Source organism: Taurulus bubalis (assembly GCF_910589615.1).
Source record: "Taurulus bubalis genome assembly, chromosome: 3".
In the NCBI taxonomy this organism is placed as follows: domain Eukaryota; kingdom Metazoa; phylum Chordata; class Actinopteri; order Perciformes; family Cottidae; genus Taurulus; species Taurulus bubalis.
In genome coordinates this window covers 22801211-22821303 of record NC_136591.1, presented here as the reverse complement: position 1 = coordinate 22821303, position 20093 = coordinate 22801211, and the positions used below count along the sequence as shown (strand labels likewise).

Genomic DNA, 20093 nt, shown 5'->3' with positions numbered 1-20093 from the left:
TGTGTGTGTGTGTGTGTGTGTGTGTGTGTGTGTGTGTGTGTGTGTGTGTGTGTGTGTGTGTCTGGATGTGAACAGCTAGTGTCCGACCAGATACAGGAAATAGCTACAGCATGTGTTTCCTGTCACCCCGTGAGAGACGGAGAAAGGGATGGAAAGAAAGAATGTCATGTGTAACTAGACAGAAAAGAGGCCCCCACAATGAAAGAAACTCAGCATGTAAATACAGAACATAGAGCCAGTTTCACGTCGCTCACTTGTCATGGAAGGGAGAGAGATGGTTAAGCATAATTTAAATTTGACTAATATATTCTTAATTCCTGTTTCAAAAGATGGTTTGAATAAGCCATTGTCACATAAAATACATGTTGTTTTGGGTATTTTTTTGTGGTTTTCTGGCTTTGGCTTATAGATCCCACTTCTTGCAGCTGTTTCACATGTGTCTGGATATTCCACTATCTTACAATGCCCCCTGCTGGACATATTATTCCACTGCAAGCCAACAACCTTTATTAAAGGATAGTTTGGATTCTTGGATTCTTTGAAGTGTGAGGTACTTATCCATCGCGGTGTATCTACAGTAGATGGCGGTCGACACACTGCCAATTTACAATGAAAACATATTTGACATGAAAGAAAAGTCCACCCTTGTAAAATCAATATCAGTTTTATTGTATGCCGTATTTAGAATGTGTTCACCTCTTAGCTGTCACACAGACCTTTATGGCGACAAACGGAAGCCGTTATGCCCATCTGTGCTTTCTGCAAAGCCTCAAAACTTCTTTGACAAAAACTTTTTACTTAAATAAAAAAATAATGTAATTATGTTTTGCTGATGCTCCCATCCACAGCAGTACTTTGCATGCTCCCGTGCTACTACTACTACTACTACTACTACTACTACTACTACTACTACTGTCTGTTTCTCCATCTTCTGTAGGGAATACACTGACGATGGATAAGTACCTCATACAAACCAACTTCAAATAATCTGAACTATCTCTTTAAGTTGTTGCAGTGTTATACCTCAAATTAAGTATTTTTATTATACTACACTAAACGTCTACTTTCCTACAAGACCACAGTGTGGGAAAAGTTGAACTGACAATAATAGCTACAGCATGAGCTACAGTCTGACCTTCATGTGAAGCGAGTGTTTTGTTTTTTTTGTCCCTGGAGAAAAACAAACCCACTGATTTTGGACTGAACAAGTAAATACAATATCAATCTGTAGGTGGAAGAATCACACATTTTATTATGTGTTGAGTTGTTGAAAGTTATGTTTATTTTTGTTGTCAATTTATTTTGTGTTTGTTCCTCTCATTCCTTAGCACCAATGATCAGCATAACTGAAGCGTCTGAGAACGGACGGGAGCCACACCTGGAGCTGCACTCTGACTCTAAGGTGTGTGTGGTGTTTTCATTGTGTGTGGATACATGTGTGATCAGAAAAACATAGAAAGAAAAAAAAAACGTATTGTCCCACAGGAACTGTTTATGTGTTTGTGTATCAAAGGGAGAGCCATTATGCTCGTGGTTGATGTTTTTGGCTCGTCCTAGTGTGTAGACGAGCAATCTCTTAGCTTCATTTTGCAAAGTGTGTCCTTTGTGTGTCCTTAGAGTGTGCAAAAGTCAACATTTTATTCATAATAACGTTATAACAACGTGCATGTTTCTTGGGTTGTTATGCTAATACTGTAATAAGTTGTAAACATCTGAGGAACCATGCAGCAGTATTATTGTGGGCCAGTCTCACATCTGTAGTTGTGAGGACACAGACAGGCCTTTGTCGCAATGGAACAATGAAACGGTAACGAGAATTGGCAACAGACGTGACGGGAATAGCTGACTGAGTTAGACCACTATGGGACCATGCATAGTCACAGGGTTTTTAGGAGGCCTGAAGGCCTTTACACACTCGGGGCGAGGCGAATAAATGACACGGAAATGTGAAATACTGTTATTTATATAACAGTACAAAAACATATATTGTTTTGGGTATTAATCGCACAGAGAAAATGCCCCCCACTGTGTAAATGCCTTAATAATGCTTTTTTCTGGTTATCACCAAGACTTACAATGACCTCTTTGTTTATAAGATTTCTATGTAACTGTCATTTCTGTTGAGACACTTAACTTAACCTCCTCAAGGACCGGGAGGCATCCTCACTTTAATCCCCTTAAGTTGTGAATATGTGTGTTTTTTAAAAAGGGTACACTGCCCGACAAGACTGATGGACAATGTCAACCGGCTAAATATGATTATCTTTATTTTAATGGTTTGCTTTGGATCCTCGCATAACGTATTCAGAGCTACCAGGCAGGTGAACATGGTTTGACAGGAGGCCCGAGAGTGTCCTGTCGCAGGGATCTATGTCCGCTAGTGGGACACGACTTAGTGTATATATATTAGTATATTACTGTTTATTGTGCATGCCTCCTGTTTCACCTCCCCGCTCCCCACTTTCCCTTTTCTCCTCTCTCCCCTCGCTCACACACCCCAGCGCTGTGGACTTGACCTCCATCTTAAGCCGCCACCCAGTGCCGGCTCCGCGCTGCTGACTGCACTCTGCACTGTGCTCAACCCTGCTATGTTCACTTTTAACCTGTGTTTGGTGTGTTGTTCACTGACTAATGTTATGTCTCTTTCCCCTCTCTCTTTTTTTCATTCACACGTCCTTTTTTAATTTTTTTTTTATCACTTCCCTCTTGCTGTCATCATTTCATGGAAACAAAAAATGAAATGATGTTTTTAATGCACATTGCGTCGGTTGTTTTGGTTCCATGTTTTACTCATTTGACTTCTTCACTGCTTGCTGCCTGTGTGCACGGGTCTCTCCCTTGTTGTTGTTGTTGCGTCCTCCCTCCTTCCCTTTTCCCTCTTCCTCTCTCCCTGTGTGCATTGGTCTCTCCTGAAATCCACCTCCATCAGTCAATCTTCATGTTCCCTCTCTCCTTCTCCTCCTCCTCCTCCCTCTCCTCCCTCCCCCCGTCCCTCGACTCGATCTCTGAGCTCGACCACGGTCTGTCGGACATTTCCGAAGACGACGACCTTATAGACGACGCCACCGCCTCACACGCGCTGTGGGCCCTCCCCTCAAACACCATCTCTCTTTTCTCCGACCAGCACTCGGCTGATCTCGAACACCTCGCACAAAACCCTCCAGCCTCCCCTCCGATCGCGAGCCCCCAAATGTGCCTCGCAGAGGTTTCCAGAGTCGAGGACGGCTGCCAGGCTGCAGACGAAGCCGCGGCTGAATTACCAAATTGGTGGAGCTGGTTCTCTCTGAGGGGCGTGGCTAAATATGTTTCTTTCGTCCTGTGTTTTCTCTCCGTTTGGGGGAAGAATGGAAACGGGTGTCTGCCCACTAAGCTGTTTTCAGGGTTAACAAAGAAACTGAGGCTTTTCACTCCGAAGCTCCCTTTCAAGTCGGCAGCGGCAGTCAGCGCCCCCAAATGTATCGTTACACCCCGATTACGTCACATTTTGAACAGTCTGGCATTAAAATGGACTCGTTTGGTGGCTTTTGTCACAAGCTACCTGCCTACTAAACTCGTGAGTTTGGTTCCTGCTGTTCTTTGGCACCCAACACAACTACGGCTGCCCAAGATTTCTTCTCTTACCTGTCCTCCAATCGTCTCTACCTTTTCCTCCCTCTCCTCTCTGCCCTCGTATCTATTTTCTGTCCCATCTCGCTCCTCTCTCTCCTCCCTCTCTCGCTCTGACCTAACCCCATCCATACACCGCTACCTCCTCAATCCCTCCCCTATGTTCCTGCCCTTCCTCTTAGTCGTCTTCCTGTTGGCCGTGATGCTGACAGCGAGCCAGTCCCTGGTCTTGGCCCTGATTTTAGCCACGCCCCTCGGCCTGACCCTGTGTTACCTAGAGAACGTGGTCTCCAGTCAGCGACGGGCAGTTTTGCCGACGTTTATCTCTAAAACGCCAGATGCCCAGTCTGAGGATGATTTAGGCTCTCCTCTCACGCCGGCACACACGCCTCCACGCATCAGGCACCACGCTCACACCGGCGCTACCTGGACGCAAGAGATGTGCGATCCTGCCGCATAAATACGCCGTTCAAACCCTCTGCCCCCCCCCCCACACTACTTTTCTCTTCCTCTATGTTTGAGTGTGTAAACTGTATGTATGTACATTCAGCCCTTCCACCTCCTCCACCTTCTGTTCCCAATCATTTCTGCTGGCCTTCGATCCCTTGCACCCTGCCAATCCCACTGTATTGTTTATGATAAAGAAAAAATATAAGAATAGTAGGATTAAATAAACTATTAAGACTCAGATTGATAAACTCTGTTGAAATAGAGGAAATGTTATTATGCTTTTAATATAGAGAAACAAAAGATATATTAAGAGATTTAAATACTGTACAGAGATCAGATTTATTGAGTCGCTTTAACCACTCGGTGTGTTTAAAATCTTTTATCATGAGTCATTATTAGTTGTAATGCTCAAAAAGGCACCCAGCAGATTTAATGTCACTCGAATCAAATGAAACAACGTAGTGGTATAAATCGATAATATGTAAGATAAATGAGCACTTCAGCAAGAAATTAATTGTATTTTTGCCTAAATATTGAGTTGCTCTATTTTGCCTTTTGCAGTGCAGAGAAAGATTAGTTGTCCATTAGGTGTTATAACTGTACATGCTGATAGATGCAGTGACCTCCCCAGACCTGGAGCACAGAACGCTTATTGGTTTGTGTATTATTGCTGATTAATGTTGAGCGTAAACAGTGTTACCCTTCCCCTGAGCACTGACCGTTTTTTGTTGTGGCCTTTGGCCCGTGAGGTCGACTGAAGCTGCGGCTGCAGATTGAACAGACGTGATCAAAAGACAGACTGAAAATATTCTGCTCATTGCCAGAATAACTATTATAATTTAAAGTCTCCTGCAGTGACAGCTGGCCTCCAGTTCAGTCATCGTCTTGTTTGAATACAAAGTAGCTTTTGTGTCCTTTTTAAAACTATAGTAACTATAGTAGTGAAAGCGGTTTACTCGTTGTAGACGGTGGATGGGACTTGGTTTTGGACCTGTTCTGAACGCAGAAAGGAATGTTGTCCATTAAAAGTTGTTTAGCAGAAACATAACTGTGTCGTACAGTAGAAATATACTTCGACGTAGCAGCTGATGCCTCCTTTATTGACCATCTCAGACTCCGTCCATGTTACTGCTCCTGTGGTCCAGTAATGCTTCCTGACGCTGAGGTTGCTCAGGGGGGAAGAAACCTTTTTCCCATCATCCATTTCACACCTTTTTTTTTGTCTTCGCGCCCCTATTTATCCTCCTCATTTTTGTCATGACAACGACCTTGAAGGTTAAGGAGGTGGACTTGAGCCCTGGTGATGCGGAAGCCACGCCTACCCAGGTCTGTAGGGTCCGTCTTTACCCAGCATGCTTTGCAAATTATCTTGCCGAGAGCTAGTGTAAAGGTGTTTAATTTTTTTATATTGAGGGGAAATGGTTTTAATGGTGGAGTGGAGCACACGTGCAGTAAACATAACCTGTCCTCACTCTCTCCCTGATTTCTACCCCATCAGCAGTCACTGGGAGCCAGTGAGCTCGCCCTCTCTCAGGTTCACACACTACTATTTGATTGTTTATATTTGGTCTGTCAATCATTTGCTCGGTACGAGTTGGTTTGGTTTCACATCTCTTTTAGGTTGAAGTTGCCCCAACATGATGACACAGAATCAGTTTTTTTTATTTCTCAGCTACCAAATGAGAAAAAAAAACGGAATATTTACATTGACAACGAATGATAAATTTGTCTATAATTTGTTTTCAGATCGATTCTGAGTGAAAAAACTGATCCTGACCGGGCACTTTCACCCAAAAGCCTCACTTTTCGGTTTCTCCGCTGTGGCTTATGGTTTCTCAGTTTGGTTTCTGCTTCATGCGTTTCATCATTATCTCTGGGGTTTGGCTGAAAGCACATTCGGGGTTGTTGGTTTGGTTACATGTCTGTTTTTTTCTCTATGTGTTAACATGGGTATAAGTGCTATCGTCATCACATTCAATGAATGAAACCAAGATATTGTTAATTTGTGCTTGTACCCATCTTCCAGCCTTCATAACAGTTTGAAACATTCTGGCTGCGTCACTACCCCAATTTTTCCTTTTTATATTTGATTATAATTTATTTATTGATTGTTCTAAATTGTATTTTTTATTTTGTAGAGGTAAAACAAAGTACATCACTCGTTCTTTCTTTTTTTCATTAATTTTCTCCATTTTATTTTTCACTGTATGTCTGCCTTCCAGAGTCCAATGAGAGTGCATGGGGACAATATTTATGTGAGGCACAGTAATTTAATGTTGGAGGTTGGTACTGGCGTCGTCTGATGGCTGAATAAGAGAACTACATGTTTCTGTGTACTCTGACGCCATCCGAACTACAACTCCCTCTGACCTGTACTATACTGTACAAGACTGCTGCCCTCTCGCACTCTCAGGCTCTGTTGCATGCCTGCGTGTGGATGATTGTATATCGCGTTTACACTCGACTCCAAGCTGTTTCTTTTTTTTATTTTTATATATTTTGTATGAAAATGTTTTTGGTATCAAATGGTTTCAGAGCTAATTGTCCCGTTTCACATCGCAGCCATTTTGAAGAACGTGCTTGGAAACATGATGTTGCTATTGGGACGAATCCACAGAGTTATTACCCAATTCTACACCTCCCATGAGCTCTACGTAGCGTTTTACCATCTTTTAGCTCATCGTTTTGGTTTCATGGCCCGATTAGAAGGTTTTTAGATCGGCAGCAATCCTGCTTGATCCGATCAGATCCGGGCCGTTAACTGGAGGTGATCCATATAACTACTGCTCATCCCCATCCTGGAAGTCACCGCATTGAGCGCCCCACAAGGGAACTAGAATGTTTTCAGTGTTGAATCTAAGAAATGCTAAATATTTATTTGATGTGTATCTTTCAACACAAAAGTACAGTCGAGACTTTCTTCAAGAAATTTCCCAAGCGCAGTGCTCACAACAGCTGCTTTGTGAATCGGGTCAGCGGCGTGTCAACGTGACTTTGTTGCATGCTTTGTGCATGTTGAATGCTGTTTTTTGTGCGCTTTAAAGAAAAGAGAAAAAATCTTGTTACAGTCCTTTTATGGATCAAAGAGTTTGATGATTGGCAGGCAGCTGCGTCTAACCCGACTAACCCGGCCTCACTAACTCACACGAGGAGCTTTCCTCCTGTTTTCTGGTGACTGGCTGCCCGGCGATTGAGTGATGCGATTGATAACATACTAAACAACAACAACTTTTTATGCAACGTGGGACTGATAGTGATGATCTGTAGTGTGTAGTATTATAAGCTGAGGTTGAAAGACAAAAACATATATTTATTTACAAAGGAAAATAAGTCCTCATTTGTGGTCCATTTAGTCGATATCTGAGGAACATGTCGCTCCATCTCCTCTATAAATAATAGATAATTTTGTAATTACTGTATCTGATTGAATGCTGTATTCTTTGTGAGTGAAAGGGAAGAAGGAAAATAGATGCAGTCCAACTGGAGAGACAGACAATGGCAGAGGATAAGAAAGATTAAGGAGATGAAAAATAGAACAGGACAGTAGTGATAATGACTAAATTATAAACTAAACTATATGATTAAATAATGAATCAGTCACATGGGAAAGCAGTGAAGGAGGGAGGAAGAGACCACTATCAGCTCCATGTTGTGCACTGCTGTTCCTGCCCTGATTTAAAGGAGAAACTCCTTCAACAAGATGGAGAGACCCTGTTTCACTGCAGCCTGATGAGACACACACACACACACACACACACACACACACACACACACACACACACACACACACACACACACACACACACACACACACACACACAGATGATAAAAGCCAAATGTAAGCTTTCAGACCCATTTAAACGAGGCTCCAATGAGGCATGGCGTCCATCTTGTCCTCCTCCTGATTGACAGACTAATGTTCCTGTTTTGAACCCAATATTTTTCCACTCCCCACATCTCCCGCTCTCATTTTATCTTCCCTCCCTCTCTCCTCTCCTTCATCCCTCCTCTTTTCCTCCTTCCTTCCCCCATTACATGTCTCTTTCTCCTTATCTGGCCATCTTTCCCTCCGACCTTTTACTCATCGTCCCTCTATTGTCGTTCATTTTGTTATTCCTCCTTTCTATTTCTTTGTCTTTCCTCTCCCCTCATCTATCCCATTTTTCTAACCCTTCGAACCTTCTGCTCCATATCCCAAATGTTATCCCCAACCACCCGTCATCCCTCATTCATCCGTAATCATCTCATTTACTCTCCCCTCCCTTCTTCCCTTCCCTTCCCTTCCCTCCACTCCCTCATCAGGACCACGATAAGACCCAGCAAGACGTTCTGAAACATCAAGCTAGCATTAGCCAGCTAAAGCGCTCCTTTATGGAGGCTCCGCCTCCCTCTCCTCCGCAGCCCAACCAGTGGGAGAAACGTCTCACCTCCTCTCCCGCCACAGCGATACGTATCCAACAGCAACAGCAAGTGGTACGTCCGTCTTGATGTGTCTGTGTCAGAAGAGATGTGCAAGGCATTTTACTTCCGGTGAAATGTTCTCTTTGCAGATGATTGTGGTATTGTGCGTAGAACAATGTTTTTGTAGAAGAACTCATCTCATGATTTTAAAACTCAAACTTGTGTCCTCTCTCGTGGGCGTTTTCATTTGATGCCGTCTCTGTGGTGGGGTTCATCACTTGATCGACTTTATGTTTCTTTTGCTATTACACTGCTTCAATTCTTTATTCCTTTTCAGCTGGACTTGCTTCACATTTTACATCCTAATTCTTTCCCCCTGCCGCACAAGTTTATTTTTTTATTTTTTTCTGTTTTGATGTTATTTTCTGGTTTCTGATCTCCTAAACAAACCCGTTCCATTCTGTTCTGGTTCATGTGATCATTACAAGACATGGAGGCGTAAAGCTCGGCCGCTCTTTCTCTGGATGCGTATTTTGCTTTCGTGCCTTGTGCTGCGTTTGGGGATTTCTTTTCTATCGGCCTTCTCTCAAATGTTGCTTTTTTTCCTTTCTTTCTTTCTCTTCCTCTGTGTGTGTGTGTGTGTGTGTGTGTGTGTGTGTGTGTGTGTGTGTGTGTGTGTGTGTGTGTGTGTGTGTTGCTGTAGAGCCTTGAAGAGGAGATAGCTTCTGTGCTGTTCAGTAGACTCTCTGGCGCTGGCTTTTGTTCAGCTCCATCTGCCTGCAGTGTCGCTGAACCAACTCTAGACGCTGATATAACCACATCTGCTGCTTCCGGTGCTGTCTGCAGCGCTGCTGCTCCGCATGGGCTTCTTATTTCCCCAACTTCCATGCTCTCTGACACTGAGGTGCTGCTCCTGAGCATTTAGTCGGTTTACTTTCGAGTTCAGTCGCTGAAAGTAAATTCAGACGACCTGCAATGCCTCTGTGAAGATGCTTGCCAGATGTGTTCCCAAACTGCACTAAAGAGATGCGAGCTGTCCACAACGCATGCTGTGGAAGCTGGATGAATGGTAGTTGTTTAGTATCAGGGACCATTCATCCTGAATAATGGGCATGGTTAGTCTAATCTAAAACAACTCACAACTGGGAATGCCGTGGATGTTAGGACGTCCTCTTGTTAGTGTTATGCTGCCAGTTACGTGTGTCGAATGAATGTCTTTCTTTTTTCTTCTTTTTTTACCTGTTCTTTACCAGCTCCTTTGGGGGGAAATACATAATACAAATAAAAAGCAGCAGGTTTTGAAGCAGCAGTTTGTTTCACAAAAAAAAAGACAGAATACTTTTTTATTTAGTATTTTTTAACATAAGCCGTTAAAATGGCACACACGATATTTCAAAGCCAAAACTAAATTCATTACGTCGTGCCATGTTTTCCGTGCTCATTCTCATCAAGAAACTGCTGAGTTCAATGCCATGCATCTTTTATCATTTTATCTTTTAAGATAAGCTTCTGTGTTCACAGATGGGATATTCTCTTTAATCCATCTTCCATGGATCTTCCTTTCATCCGGTCTCTTTGACTCTCTCTTTCAACTTGACACTGTGTGGAAATCAAACTGGATTGTGCATGAAAGCCTGCAGGGAGATGGAAGGATGCAGTAATCCATATAACGCACTCAACCCGTTCCCCTGTGCCGCCATAAGCGCCACAGCGTTGCCGGTTGTGACGTCAACCGCTAACAATGATGATGTCACTGCTTGCCGTGTGTGTGTGTGTGTGATTGATTGTCATGGTAACCTCTCTGTCAGCAGGAGACTGTGCCCCAAGCGGAAGCAGCGGCAGCAGCTGCTGATAACATCGCAACCTCTGATACCAAAGAACCTGCGAAGGTGGATCTAACTTTCTTTTATTAATCCATGCAGCCTTCCATTCGTGGCGCTTCCACCGTTTCCTTCATACCTCCATTTTCCTTCGGAAGCTTGAAGTGCCGTCCACTCTTTGACTCTTCACTTCTCACAAATCGTACATCTTTGTGCCTCTTTGTCCACAGTTGAACATCTTCATCTTCATTTTAATTTCAGATTTTTGTTGTGTATTGTATTTCATTTATTTATGTTCAATGATCATGTTATGTTTTTTTTTTCTGTGTCCCCCCCATGCGTTTGCTGTGTGTGTTTGTGTGTGTGTGCGTGTGCGTGTGTGTGTGCATGTGCGTGTGTGTGTGTGTGTGTGTGTGTGTGTGTGTAGACAACCGAAGTTGAAATCGAAGAAACCGTTGTCGTCCAAGAGGTTTCCATAGCGCCCAAACCTGGACTTGTCACGGTTACGACCAGCCCACCTGCAGAGCAGGAAACACTAGAGCGGGAAGTGACAGTTGGAGAGGAAGTAGTGGTAGCGGAGGAAATGAAATCGGCAAAGCAGGAGAGCATTTCATCTGAGAGCGAGAGTGAGGAAGAAGCGGAGTACCACCCACATGTCTCCATCTGCCACACACAAATACCAGAAGAGGAGGAAGAGCAGGAGGAGGAGAAGACGGCGGAGCAGGACGTGACGGCGCTAGACGCTCCTTCCCTTCCAGCTGAAGTCAGCCCACCTGTAGAGGCGACCAGTCGAGAGGGAGAGGAGTCCAGGAATGAGGACGCGGAGGAGGAGGAGGTGCAAAAGAATACAGAGGGGGAGGAAAAAGCTGAGCCGGAGACGAAGGAATGCACCGATGATCCAACGATGACGCCCGAAGAAGCCCCGAACGGTCACGCCCAGCCGGAGGAGAGCGAGACCGGGGCGGTTGCCCCCGAGGAGGAAGAAGAAGAACCCAAAATAAACGGAGAAGCCACTCTGGTTGAAGCAGAGCATCGGCCACAGGTTATTTGTTGCTCTGAGGTATAGTCTCCACTGGGCCAAATGCGGAGCCTCCCTCCCCACCCTCGCGGGGCTTTGCTCCCTCCTGCCAACTGTAGAAACACCCACATTATTTTTCCTCTTTCCTGCTTTCCATAGTGCCGGTTTCCTTCCTGCTTGTGTGAATTTTTAAGCCCCATGTACATCCTCACACTAGCGAAACTCCTTTAAGCCTAAAATGAAAGAAGTACAGTTAAAACCGACCGGGTCAGTGTTTTGGTGTCAAGTTACCATCCCCGATACAGTTTTCACCATATGTTTTTAATTTCTGTGTTATCCAACATCATCACCATCATCCTTCACGCCATTATCGACATGCCCAGTTCTCTCCTGCTCCACCTAGTGTGGCGTGTTGCTCTGACTGCATCCTGCTCTGCATCGTGTGTATTAGTGGTGTGAAGTAAATGGGGCCTAAGTGGAGACTGCATGACGCTCTGCATGGCGCATTTCAGCGTTGGTGTGTGTGTGTGTGCTCTTGTTTGTTAGTGTGTCCTCCACGTGTTTGGCAGTGATGCTTCCGTTTCGCGTTTTTAATTGGCCCGTCATGGCCACCACGGTAACGGTCTTGTGGAAATCATCATTGCCAAGCACTTTGGAAATGCCACCCGCCCGTCTGAATGTCATCTCTGCATGCTCGTTTACATATCAATCGCCGCCTTTTGTTGTGTCCCCCGTCATGTGAGCACCGCTTGTTTTTCTGTGGGCTCGTGTGTGAGTTCTGCATGTCTGTGCTGTGTCGTACTTTCAGTTGACACCAAAGCTGGGTGGGGGTCTTAGTCGTGCTGCTGTTGTAGCTGTCGCTTGTGCATCGCTGGAAGTAGTCGTTGACGTATTCTGCATTTCGTGATGTGTAGTGGCATGTGTTTGGAAGCTTTTTATTATTTCATTTTTTGCATGACTTCTGTTGCATTAACACGTCTACTGCTCCGTGTATCACTTTCGATGATAATGAAGCACACATTTACATTCATAACTATCTTTCTGAACACAGAAAAAAAATAATCTGTAGAAATTGACTTAGACGTGAGTTCCACAGCTAGTGCCGAGATGGCAACATGTCTCTTTGTGTCCTTAACTGTCTCAGGTGTAATGTATTAACCCTCTCTGTATCCCCCCCTCCTCCTCACTTCTCTCTCTCGTCCCTCCCCAGCCACCTGTGGTAAAGACAGAAATGGTGACTATATCAGACACGTTTGCCGCCCAGAAAACTGAAATAGCTACAAAAGAAGTGCCCATCGTACACACGGAAACCAAGACCATCACATACGAAGCCGCACAGGTGCACACTCAGGAACCTCAGGGAGCTTTTGTTCATTTTGTCCTTTTTTTGTGTGTATTTGTGCGAAACATTTCAATGTCATCATTATTTTAAGGCTTGTTAATCTTCTTTTCCTAGAAGCAATGCATGCCACCGTTATTTCATTCATTCCTTCCTCCTCGAGGGAAATCATGTAATATTAGTTTGTGAGAAAAGTTTATCAAACAAACCGACGGGGATATTGTAACGCTGACACACCGCTAATGATCTCTCTGTGTCTCCTCTGTTATCAGCTGGATGGTAACGGTGATGGCGAGCCGGGAGTGTTGATGACTGCTCAGACAATCACCTCTGAATCTCTGTGTACTACCACAACCACACACATTACCAAGGTAACACACACAACACCTGACTTTTATATTTATTTATATATATCTACATATATATATATATATATATATATATATATATATATATATATATATATATATATATATATATACATACAAACATTTCTGTCATTTCACAGTTTCTTTTGACAGTTTCTCTGATAGTTTTTTTGTGATTAGTTTCATAATGATATCTCATCATACCGGGCGTCAAAGCATTGTTGTGGTTTGTCTCGTTGCAGACGTTAAAGGGCGGCCTATCAGAGACGAGGATCGAGAAACGCATCGTCATTACCGGTGACTGCGACATCGACCACGACCAGGTCAGTATTCCAGTCCCACGGCGCCTTGCTTTGGCTTCTTCAGTCGCTTGGTTGAGCGGTTGCTTTATTCTGACCAGGTGTGGCTGGTGCAAGAGGTTCTCCAAGCATTGTTTTGCAGAAGTTTTAAGTCCACCTTAAGTCCAGCAAAATCTTTCTGGTTGCTTTAAGGGAGCACACAGTTGTCAGGTGACATGTCGATCATGTTGCTCGCAGTCTGAATGCAGAATGTAGTTTGTTAATCATGCCGTCATGCCATTAGTCCCACTCAGATTCCACTCCTTGGCCGTGATCTGCTACATCCGCCTCGTCACTTATTCATCCATGCATCTAGAAAACGGTGTCTTAACCTTGTTTTGTTTTTTGCCACATCCTGTCTGATTTTTGCTGCTCGTATTTGTCTTTGACTGTCAGATTTCTACTTGTTGTCCCAGATGTGATAAATACTACATGCTAAAGCTACACTGAGGGTATCACATCTGAGTTAGTGCAGTCCAGATGTATTTTGGCAATGACACTGATATTTGTTCTGTTCCCTAGCACATTGGATTTTAAACAGGAAAATATTTACCATGAGCTTAAAGTGCAGATTTCAGCTTTACTTTGACAATCTTTACTCTTTACTACCCCTGATGAACGCCCCCAATGTTAAACCTACGGTAGTCTCTCTGTCCCCTTATTGGAGATGTAACTGGGCCAATATGCAAGGCCAACGATTGACACTTCTGCATAAAAATTGGGAGAGAAGGTTTAAAATGTTCTCTCAATATGGCTGCAAAACCACTTCAGAACAATATAAAATGTCTCACTGTCCATATACATGCAGACTGCTCTGATTTATAAAAAAAAATGTTTTTGGGCATTTGAAAATATTTGAAAGTTGGGGGACTCTCTCTGCTGATACTTTCTCATGGGTGGCTTTCACTTGAGAGGAAATTGCATGAAGCACCCTCAAACTATCTCAAACATTTGACAAAGAAAGAACTCTATTGTTGTCCTGGATCGTTATGCATGATTCCTCGTCCACTGGTTCGTTTAAGTTGCCTGTCGTGTTTGATTTGCTGGATTTACATTTATTTCAAGTTGGAAACGGGATTCATTTTGAATCATTCTTTTTCCAATTGATGTGTCTGAAGGTATTTTACTTCCAGTTTACATTCCCCCTCTCATCCCTCCAATATTCAACATCCAGTTAACCCAAAGGAGTAAAATACCACAAGTCACATCCATCGTAAATCCAGCATTCTTTGTCATTTTCTTTATGCTTCTTATTTAATTTTTCATTTAACTCCACCATTTTCCCTCCCTCCCAACTCCTCCACTGCACGCTGTGCTCGGTGCTGCCGTTGTGTGGTTGCCCCTCGGTACTGCAGGCACTGGCCCAGGCTATTAAGGAGGCCAAAGAGCAACATCCTGACATGTCTGTCACCAGAGTGGTGGTTCATAAAGAAACTGAACTGGCTGAGGAGGAGGATTGACTGAACTCAGGTAATAATAATAATAGTAACTCTTTATTATTATTATTATTCATGGCGAAAGTAATATTGGAAGGCTTTATTAATAGCGGTGATGCATATCGTGGTTTAATAACTGACAATAAAAACTGAAAATCAATGAGCTGGAACTAGAAAAACTCCCACACATGAAGCTGCTAAAAACCACCATCAGCCACCATCACAAAGTGAAAAGAGTTGAAGGAAGAGAAAGGAGTCTTAACTTTAGGAAGGTGGGCAGTGACTGATGGAGGTTTGTGTGTGGAGGACAAAGGGAAGTATTTCGAGCAGGAACACTAATGTTGAGTGCCAATCATCTCGCCACTCGAGGCTGACTGCCTTCCCCTCTATTTTCCCAGAGTTGAAGGGCCCATCATGACCGCTTTCTCTGTTGACGTTGAACGACCTCCATTACCTTTACGACAACCAACCTTGACTGACTGAAGAAGAAGAGGAGGAGGAGGAGAAGAAGAAGAAGGAGAACAGAGATGGAGAAGGGGTAGACAAATGGGAGAGAAGTTGCCAATCTCTTCCCAGTCGGTTTTTCTCACATGTCTGTGGTGCGTCTAAAACCCTCACTCCAAAAACCAAGAAAAAATGAAAAAATAACGTCCCCTCTCTCCGAGGGAACAAAAAAGAACCACTTCCTTAGCTTAATATTTTTAGCGTGTTTCTATTTTTTAATAGTGCTTTTTTTTTTTTATAACTGTTTTACAAAATGAGCTCCAGTGTGTCCGTCGTGCGTTTCAAACTTTAAAGTTGCAGGAATGCACCAATGGGCCATACGATGAGATACGAGGATAAAAATGATTATTGTATCATTGTATTGGTTGTTGTACCAGTAAAAACACCAGTTTCATTGCAATAACTCATTCACTCGCTCACAAAGTAAATTTAACTTTATCATCATCGTTTTTAAATAAGATGCTGTTGATCTGAAATTAAGAAAGGCTTTTTAATAAATATTATTTTGGTCAAAATGTAATTAATTTGCAGCTGAAGGTTTTGTACTTGTTCGGCATCAGCAAAGTGGTATTGGTACATTCCTAAAAAAAGAAGAAGAAGAAAGAAAGTAATTTGTTAAATTACAGCTCCCTCCCTCACTTAACTATGTTGTAAATGGAGAGTAACACAATATAAAACAGTAAGTAATTTTAAAATTGTTTTAGTGCAATACAACAAGTTGGACTGCAGGAAACACAAAGACGCAACCTGATTTTCTTTTTTTACTTTTTCAAAACGTAACAAAATCAAACTAATTAAAGCACATTCACAGTCAGATGAGAACATTATCCCACTTTATTACTAACAGTTACAGGAAATGAGGAGCTGTAACTTAAAATATTGCAGTAAAAAAAAACAATGAATCCGCTTTTTTTAATTGTTATGACTTTATGATTTCTGTAAGCTTAGTTATTATTCATCCACATTCCGTGTGTGTGTTGACTGGCGGCTCAGTGAGTTCATTTTCAGTTCAGTTTTTATTCGCCTCGAAGAAGAGTAGATGTGACCATTCACAGTAGCTGGGAATGAGCTTGTGATTCCTTGTGTGATATATTTGTAAGTTTTACTGTATTCTTAAGTAAATTGTTACTAAATGGACTGAAAATGAACTGACTTTAACGCTGGTGTGTACAACCGTCTGTACAGTGAAAGTGAAAGGTACTAGATGGGAGCAGTAGCGAGACGCTCTCCCTGGGCCCGCCCACATTACGACACGAGCCATTCCCATTGGGCCACAGGGAGCCAAGGGAGCAGTAAACTGACTTTTGATTGGGAAAGAGAGGACCAGTAAAGTGAAGCATAACTGGGAGATAGAGCTGACAACTTGGGAGCGGGGAAGAATCAGACGCATGTTGCAAGTTGCTCTCCGGCGAGGACGAAACTCCCTCACTGTGCAAAAGTCACTCATTTAGGTTACTTTGCATCCTGAAGTGAGTTCAAGCCGTTGTTATTTAATACACAATCTGCAATTCAAGCACAGGTACCAAAACGAGGGCAGTACAGCAAGAACAACTTGGGAAAACAATTGTTCAAAACTCAGAATAGCGGGATTTCTTCCGGTTTGTCGTCATAGTTCAGCACGTAATAGTTCTTTACACACCAGACTAGATAACGGCAACAAACCCCCTTCTAGACACCACGACAACTGGGATTAAATTCAGCACGTCTTCACATGTTTGTTTGTTTTTTTTAATCTTGAGCGAGTCTAGATAGAAGGCTACTGCGTTGATTGGTTTGAGTGTGTGTAGATAACCGATTTGTCTCCCATACGTCTAGATGACATCATCTTCGACCCGACGCCGGTTGTGTTGTAAATGTTTTCACCGCGACCCCCCGCCCCCCCAAAAAATCACGACATTCAGTAGTATTTTTGCCTTATTTGAACAACGCAAAAAGCACAACGCACTAAACACGGAAACAGTTACAACTCGACCGTAAACAAAAACGCAGCGTAAAGGGAATTGTGCTCTTGAAACCCCTAAATGGAATCTCGTGATGTTTTCATTGATTTTTGTGTCTTTTTGCCCAAATGTTCCACAAAAAAATGTGACTGTGTGAATATTGGTGACATTAAGTGAGTTAGAACGGGATGCTTGGCCTAACTTATTAAGTCAATGTGTATTTTCAGTGTGAGCTGCAGAAAAAAACATAGAAAAAAAACGTATTTTACTGAAATTGGAACTGCTTGTGAGCAATAAAGTGCCACAGATTGATGTGAAAACATTCCACCTGTACCTGCCTAGATTTGTCTGAACCCTCTAGTCAGACGGACAGATTGGAGTAATTTTTAATGCACGTTCTCCACATTTTAAATGGCACGGACCTGGTATCCCAGTTCAAGGCTTTCTTTCTGGACAACGGAAGCCTGGACAGTCATTATGACTGTCCAGGCTTCCTGTTGGGAGACACTGGTCCGACCTCTACTATGCAGTTAAATCGCATTCCAGATGAGGGGGACGCTTTAACCTCTGACCCTCTTGCAAAGAGACAAGGCAGCAGAAAAACATCTTAAACAAACAAACCGTGCAACACGAGGCAGCTTTGGAAGCTTTTGCTGTTCCAAAAAAACTAAACAACTATAAAAATGGCATCGGTTATATAACAACAGCTTATATTTGTAGACTTTCTGATGATTTGTTGTCTTTTCTCTGTGATCTAGTTGCGGACGGGTGGGATTTATTGTGCGCCCGCTTGGTTATTTTATTTTTGACATTGAAGAAACACTACTTTAGAATAAAATGTCTACCCACCATTTCATTTTTTCTTTGTACTATCAGCTCCAGGTTTAACCTCTCTTCGGGGGTTCCGGGCTCTGTTTTAACCAATCACAGGAGCTTTGAGAGCGGCAAGGGGTTGGTTTTCCAAAATGTTGAATTTTATTTGAGGTAACAAATTAGTTTCTTGCCATCAGTCATTTTTATTTCAATAAGAAAGACTCCACAGAAGCAGCTAATGATGATTCAACGCCAGCTGATTTTGAAACTGTCAGGGTCTCAACGTGGTAACATGGAGGGTTATGTTACGTGTAATAAAAAAAAAAAGAAAACCCAATGAACTGCTTTTAGATTCAATCCAATTAATAACACATATTTCTGTATGAGGCAGAATATTGGATGTTTTAATTAATGGTGATTGGACTACCTTTCTCTGTATCGTTACATCTCAGGCTCTGGCCCACGGATGAGGCCTTGTCAGTAAATACCAGCATCATTTTGTATTTCAGCGACTTAAAAATCCCAGAAACATAAACTCTGTACAGAAACACTTTTTTGGAAAACCACCCACAGCTGCCTCATCGTCTCCTCTGTAGCCAGCCGGCGATCACTGGTAGGGTGTGTCTATCTAGCAGCTTAAATGTCTTGTGTCTCCCCACCCACAGCCATTCCTCCCCTGTGTAACACTGTTTAAATAAAGGATTGTTATACTCTGAAACCTGGTGATCAGATCGTTTCTTCATAAATTTGTTCATGGCTTCATTTATTGATAGAAACTTCAATCCTGTCATGTTCACTTTCATGAAACTAACCAGTGTCTATACTCCTTTCAACTCAGGTTGTGAGCCGTTATAGAAAAATGATCATTTCAGGGTGACAGTAGGGTAAAAAATAAATACAGCTCTATAAATGACTTGAGCCGAGCGCCATATTGCTGTTAAAGACAGTTGTCTTGATAAAGTCCAGATTTACCAGAGGGTTTAAAGACAACAGACAAATAACTTTCACAGATCTTTGACAGTTTCTTTACAGGCGTCAACATTCATCTTTTCTTCTTTCTTTTTTTAAAGCACCTTACTTTTGCCTGAGATATGTCCCTCCCTGCTGGTGTTTACATCAGTCACATTTCTCTGTAGAGATACTCCAGGACTTCATGTCCACAGGTTTTAAGTGTCTGGTCTCTTGATGAAGTGTGTGTCTTCTGTCAGCCGTCAGTGTGTGTGCTACCCAGCACTCCTCGTCTTCTGGTGCGTACTTCTGTATATCTGCCTGTAGATGGCGCTTCTGTCTTGCGGAAACCCCGACATATCAGCCTCAGCTGTGGAGGATTAAAGGGGGAAAAATATAATATAAACAATGTGGATTATAGTTATACTTTTCTCAATACACTTATTGCCTAAGGCTTTTTTTTGGTATGTGTCGTGTGAATAATATTCCCAGTTAAAACAGACTTGCGAAAAATGCCATCATTTAGAGACCAGAAACCATTATAGCAACATTCATTACAAATAATACGAGACAAATAAACCACCCTGGTGTTTTTCCAAGCTCTAAAAATAAAGGTAGTGAACGTATAAGCATTAAAATAAAACATTTCTCTACTTTGAACAGTAATTTCATATAGATATTCTTCATTCATCATAATAAGGAAAATTCTATAGAAATTCTGATTAATTCCCAACCGCCTAACTGGCATAATTCACACAACCTGTCCTCTTGTGTGTCTTTTTATATCTGGCAACAGGAGCCAGGTGTAGGTTTCCTGTTCTCAACTGTAAGACCTTTTGAAGGAAATAGATTTGATAACATCGAGGAACTGCTAATAACTTTAACTTTGATAAATGACTAATTAGCTAATGATTGAGTGAAAATGATGAGTGAAAAATCACTCATCCTCCCCTTTAGTCATGAGGTATGAGAGCAGGTTTTACAATTTAACTTTTTTTTATCAATGTAATTTAAGCTGAATATGAAAGCTACCACAGACGCTTGAGCTAGATAAAGAACTGTATTAGATATTCACATTAATAGCAGTCATCCACTTTGCTAATATTTAAGTG

At 42.5% G+C, this 20093-nt stretch overlaps 1 protein-coding gene across 1 annotated transcript in view; it reads left to right on the top strand.

The window, feature by feature from the left end:
• Positions 1-15532, top strand: part of epb41l2 (erythrocyte membrane protein band 4.1 like 2) — a 41922-nt gene extending 26390 nt beyond the window's left edge. The window contains exons 14-24 of the mRNA XM_079216028.1: positions 1329-1402; positions 5332-5382; positions 5555-5590; positions 8359-8529; positions 10266-10346; positions 10705-11337; positions 12506-12634; positions 12907-13005; positions 13245-13325; positions 14696-14810; positions 15175-15532. Coding sequence (XP_079072154.1) covers positions 1329-1402; positions 5332-5382; positions 5555-5590; positions 8359-8529; positions 10266-10346; positions 10705-11337; positions 12506-12634; positions 12907-13005; positions 13245-13325; positions 14696-14800 — 1460 coding nt within the window. The 3' untranslated portion in view covers positions 14801-14810; positions 15175-15532. The remainder of the gene's footprint in view (positions 1-1328; positions 1403-5331; positions 5383-5554; positions 5591-8358; positions 8530-10265; positions 10347-10704; positions 11338-12505; positions 12635-12906; positions 13006-13244; positions 13326-14695; positions 14811-15174) is intronic.
• Positions 15533-20093: the final 4561 nt, after the last annotated feature.